The sequence below is a fragment of the Hypomesus transpacificus genome, unplaced genomic scaffold, assembly GCF_021917145.1.
Source record: "Hypomesus transpacificus isolate Combined female unplaced genomic scaffold, fHypTra1 scaffold_490, whole genome shotgun sequence".
Lineage (NCBI taxonomy): Eukaryota > Metazoa > Chordata > Actinopteri > Osmeriformes > Osmeridae > Hypomesus > Hypomesus transpacificus.
In genome coordinates, this window is record NW_025814005.1 from 40451 (window position 1) to 46402 (window position 5952).

A 5952-nucleotide genomic window follows, 5' to 3' on the forward strand; every position below is an offset into this window, starting at 1 on the left:
CATCATTTCACGGACCGAAGATCAAATATTTTCACCGACAGTCTATCATTCTGGAGAAACTTTCCCCCTCGCATTTCCGTGCTTGCATATCTTATCAATTTTAATATGGTTGCCCCGGGGGTAGTTATGCAACAGCCTGTTAAATTAATTATTTGAAGGCATTACACATCCCTTTAGCGCCCCTCCGATGGTGCCGGTTGTGAAGAACGAACAGTCAACCAGTCCTTTTCCCATCATTTGACTCAGCACTTACTGGATAGGAAATTCTAGCACCACAATTTCTAGACAGCACTTACACAGCACTGGAATGTGATCAGACCATATGCCTGAAGGAAAGCCTCTAATTTAGTTTGTGCACGCAGCCATCATGATGTACAGAACCATGGATGGAAGCTTAAAATGCATTTAACCTATGGATTTAAAACATTTAAATAATTCCATCCATACATTTAATGAATTGAATTAGCCTTATCTACAGTTTCTGTATGAAAATATGTCAATATCAAATAAGAGACACGTTGATTTAAAACAGCCTAAGTAAAAAGCTCCTTGTCCTCATAGCCTATGGGAAATAGACCTAACGGCAGTTCTTCCGTCCATGACATGGTATGTTTTCGAAGACAGGCGTGAGAAAAAGACTGGCAAGCCATCCATGTGGCTCTGATGCGATAGCACTCCTTGAGGAGAGAGAGGGAACGTTGTTACTCCGTGGGACAGGCACGCTGCCAGGATCCCCGCTACGCTGGAGCATTGGGCGTGGCTTATCTTAAGGTGGAACATAATAGACCACCGAGACAAATATTCAACCAAAAATAAAGACATAATTACAAATGGCCTATTACTGTATTATAACGATAGAATAAGGGTTGTGGTTCATTGAAAAATTTGAGACCAGCTCATTTTAAATAGCGATGCAACAAAATAGATTCACTACTCTTCGAATCATGCTGTTATCCTATCAAGGAAACCATGTTTGAAGTAGTCTGTCCTGCATTTCTGTCAGTAGCACACGTGAATTGCGATGTAAAAAGTGTTAAGGCTCGGTCAAGTTGGACGACCTTAAATAAGAGGGTGGGACGTGATTAAGCAGTGAGGACGACTCCCTCCCCACTGTGATGCAGCTAACCTGCGCTTCTCCTCCAGCTCGCTATATAAAGTAGAACTAGCAGCTCTGAAATCTCACAGCTTCAGTAGACAGCTCCGTGGTGCTGAAATCGCTCGTAAACACACCCGCAGTAGCAAGATCTCAGAGAAACTCACAGAAACATGCATGGAAACATGGACGGATTTTCCTGGAAACTTTTTGTACTTGTGTGTCTAATTGTACAGGGGTCTGCGCAAGATTTCGGACAGACTCAGTTTATTTGTACGTCAGTGCCCAAGGATATGGACTTGTGCGCGGCTACGATGCAGAACAGCGGTCCGGCGGAGGACTTGAAGACGACGGTGATGCAACTGAGGGAGACGGTGCTTCAACAAAAGGAGACAATTATGAACCAAAAGGAGACAATCAGGGAACTAACGTCAAAGTTGAGCCGGTGCGAGAGCCAGAGCTTGCCCGAGGCTGGAGCAGCGGGCAGGCGGCCTGGGGCCAAGAACACGATGGGGGATGTTTCGCGGGGCCCCACGGACACGCTGGCCCAACTCGGACAGACTTTACAGACCTTAAAACAAAGGCTGGAGAATCTCGAGGTAGGCATATCTGGACTGGCAGTGTTAGCACATTCAATAGCGCAGGTCAAGCCTTTTATCCAAGTGTAGTTCACATTTGCCAAACATTGAAGTTGTAGTGTTTACTGTAAGCACAAATAGGCATCTGTTAAGCTAGCTATAAGGTTGTTTCCACTCTGTCTATAATGCCATAGCCTCTTAATGACCTACACATGCCTTAGCTACTAAAAGAGGGACTAGATCCAACAGCGCGCGCGACTCACGATGGGGTCAGAAGCCCCCGCATCTTTGACCAATTTAGTCACTTTGATCCAACAACAAATTCCAGTAAGCCTAGCGATGAGATAAGCGCGGTTTACCCTCAAGGAACCCTGCTTTGTAGGTGCACCCATATAGATCTTCCTCTTTGAATAGCCCAACTCGCTTCCTCTGTCCTTCCCTCACCCTTTGTATCTGTCTGTCCCTCTTGTCCCGTAAACAGCAATACAGCCGAAACAACGGCTCGGTGCAAGCCAACAGTCTGAAGGACCTGCTCCAGAACAAGATAGATGACATGGAGAAGCAGGTCCTGTCCCGGGTCAACACGCTGGAGGAGACCAAACCGGGTCAGAAGAACGACACTGACCAGCGTAACCGAGTGGAGACCACGCTGACCACAATGCACCACCGGATAACGGATCTAGAGAAAGGTGAGTGAATTAAGAAAACCTGAAAAATATGAGCACAGTAGGAAATCAAATCTGCAGGATTTCGTTCATATTTGCAATGCATGGCAGTAACCGTTAATTTGCTGAATATATTATCGGAATGGGTAGCCTATTCCTGAATATCTAATATGAGGGTCGTGTATTATGAAGACTTAAAGTGATCAAAATTGTTCAATCGTTCTAGATAAAACAAACTCAGAGCGTTTAGGTTACAAGCCAACACTGTTGGCAAAACAGTGCCGCAGCGGTGCGCGCGGAGACGGAGTGGGGGTGGGAGCTGCAATACTTTGCATAATCTCAGTCATTGTATTATTACAGCGACGGCATTCTCTGATAAGTCACCTGAGGGAGAGCAACCGAAAACGGACGCTTTACCCTGTTACAAGTCTTTGGTTTTACAGCAGTAGCATAGCAACGCTGTAACTTTAAAGGTTGCTGTTTAAATGCGCCCATGTCCAGCACTGCGCGCAGACAAGTGCATTTTGGAACGTCGATCAAGGTTTAGAACAGTCCGTTTCTGACCATTCCAGAGAAGAAACGTTGTATACTGTAGAGAGAGTGTGTAAGGGAAGTGTGTGTTTGGATGTGTGTGTGTGTGTGCGAGCGAACGCGCGTGACAAAGCGTGCGAAAGAGAAAGCGAGACATATTCCCTCGGGTTTCTTCTGTTCACGTGATCACTTACCGCAGAGAAGAGGGAAATACATCAATTTTCATCACTGTGTGCCTATCATTTTTTTGCATACAAAACAAACCGACATCAATTTTGAGTTTGACTTTTCACATCGGCCATTACACCTGAAGCTCTTTGACTAATACCATGGCTGGGGTTCATCCTATCAATAAAATATCAGGGGAAACCATCCAAATAGACTCTAAACAATAGCGCCGTGTTTTGTCCACCAGGAAAAGACAACAGACCACTGGACAAGTTTCAACTGACCTTCCCGTTGAGGACCAACTACATGTATGCCAAAGCCAAGCGGAGCCTGCCTGAGATGTACGCCTTCACCGTGTGTCTGTGGATCAAGTCCAACGCGTCTCCTGGGGTGGGCACCCCTTTCTCTTACGCTGTCCCGGGACAGGCCAACGAACTGGTGCTGATAGAGTGGGGAAACAACCCGATGGAGATACTGATCAATGACAAGGTAATGAGCTTGCATAGATGTATGGATTACACATGCGCAACTCAGCCTACGGGTCGCTTTTGGTGTCTTAGCCTATTGACAAATGACCTGTGTAGCCTGTCAGAAAACATTTAGGTAAAGAGGAAACTGCAACGTTTAAGGTCATGAAACATTAGGCATCCTTGTTTGAGATTTTTAAATGAACATCTTGACATTCTTGCAGGTGGCTAAGTTACCTTTCATCATCAACGACGGGAAATGGCATCATATCTGCATTACCTGGACCACACGCGACGGGGTGTGGGAGGCTTTCCAGGACGGAGTGTTGAGGGGCAGCGGGGAGAACTTGGCTCCTTATCACCCCATCAAACCGCAGGGCGTGCTGATCCTCGGCCAGGAGCAGGTGAGAACGGATTGCTGAAGGGCTACTATCAATCTTATCATTCCAAATCACAGCACGAGGCAGAAACACGTTTTTATTATCAGTCAAGGAAATATTAAAATATTAGAAAGCGCCACTAGTACAGTGATCAGAGAAAGGAATATTCATGTAATGGGATTGTAAGGACATTGATGGGATGGCCAATTAAGGTCGGCCCACCTAATAAGGCCCCCGAGCTACCCATTACAATGGAACACCACATTAGGTGAATAAATCCATTGGCGCTCATTGGATTGTCCTTTACCGATATAACAAATGAGAAATATTTAGTATAAAAACCTAAACGTGCGTGATAGTATAGGACATCAAGGGCTCTCAAATGGAGCAGCGTCATTTGACATTGATGGTCCGTGAAGATTCCCAAATCCTCACTGCATCTCGAAATCCAAAATAACCAACACCCCTCCCCACCCCACTCCACCCCAAATCTCGTGCCAACAAATTAACCTTGAACGTGTGTCTTTGTTTCACAGGACACGCTGGGAGGTGGGTTCGACGCCACCCAAGCATTTGTTGGTGAGCTGGCAAATTTGAACATGTGGGATAGGAAGCTTTCTATCGGTGAGATCTATAACCTGGCAACCTGCAACAGCAAAGCGCAAGCTGGCAACGTCTTCTCTTGGTCGGAGACCAACATAGAGATATTCGGTGGAGCTACTAAATGGACATTCGAGCCATGTCGTTCGCTCAACTGAACTGCATTTCGTTGTGACAAAAAGGCCTGCGTGTATTTCTGAGCTTCTGTCGTTTTTGTCTTTGTTAAAGACAATTAGATATTTATTTAATGATAAGCTTAAACCTGGGATTTCTATTCATAATTAGATATTTATGTGCAAAACAAAACATTTCCTTGGTCTTGAAAAAAAACATTCGTCTTTGGAAACCCCTGTTGGAAAGTGTTGGTATCTGTTTCTCTTTTTTCTTGGGAGTTTTGTTGCAAGCGCACTTGAGCTTTTTGATTCGCATATTTTGTCCAGGACCGGCAGTGGGGCAATCCAAGCCTTATTTTGGACATTTCACAACCCGCTGCGGAATTACACACAATTCTCACCCTCTGAAAGTGGGAGATTACGCTGTCCGTCTAATTCTTGTCAGTATTTGACGCCGTGAAGTGATGATGTTTGACCTCTCGATAAATCAGCTCCGTCCCAAACCTCCCCTCTCTCCCGCCCCTCCGGAACTTGCACTGTGACTGACGAAGAAAGCCTGGGGAGGAGGGTACGTTTTGAAGGACACTGCAAAGTCGGACTGTAAAAGTCATTCTTTTGTAATTGTCGTTTGCTTCAAGTGTTTCTGTAAGAATGTCGTTACTTGCCAACATGCTAAAGCCTGGGTGCCTTGGGCTGGTACAAGTATTCAGCACATACGTTTTAAGTTGAAAATTCAGTCTTGTTTGGTTTATTTTGAAGGGGGATTTCTTGTTATTCAGATAAATGTTAATTAATTGCGGTTTGTTATCGGACATGACGTGTTTGGGCAGGTGTTTGTACTCTGTGTTAGGAATGTTACAGTGTTTGTATAGTAACGGCATGAATGACAAAATGCTGCAACAGCATCGTCGAAATCTGCTTTACTATCCTCTCGGGTCTGGGTTTTTTACTGTATTGTTATATGCTCCAAGCATGGCAAAACTGAGAGATGAAAATATCTAATTTTTCTAATAAAATTGTGATACTATCCTTAGTGCATTTTTGACATTGATTGCATGCAGTTGTGCAGAGAGAAAGAGTGAATAGATAGAATGAGATAGAATGAAAGACACAGATTCAGAGGGGGGAATGAAGGCTGCCCAAACATGATTACATCTTGTGAAATTGTAAAGAAAATACAGTAGTGTACGATCAGTGACAAAGAAAAAAGTCAAAATGAAGGTCAGAAGGGTTTGGGAAAAGAAATGAGAATCTGTGGTGTGTATGTTTGTCGTGTCGCCTTTCAGCTGACTGCAGAAAATAACACGCACACACACACACGCTCGGTTGTGGGTGTGAGTGTGTGTGCCGTCTGCAC

General features: G+C 44.8%; 1 protein-coding gene across 1 annotated transcript; it reads left to right on the top strand.

The window, feature by feature from the left end:
• Nucleotides 1-609: 609 nt before the first annotated feature.
• nptx1l (neuronal pentraxin 1 like) lies at nt 610-5628 on the top strand. Its single transcript, XM_047017177.1, has 5 exons — nt 610-1692; nt 2153-2360; nt 3283-3524; nt 3727-3906; nt 4419-5628. Exons 1-5 carry the CDS (start codon nt 1267-1269, stop codon nt 4638-4640), a joined length of 1278 nt encoding a protein of 425 aa, XP_046873133.1. The 5' UTR covers nt 610-1266; the 3' UTR covers nt 4641-5628.
• The last annotated feature ends 324 nt before the right edge of the window (nt 5629-5952 follow it).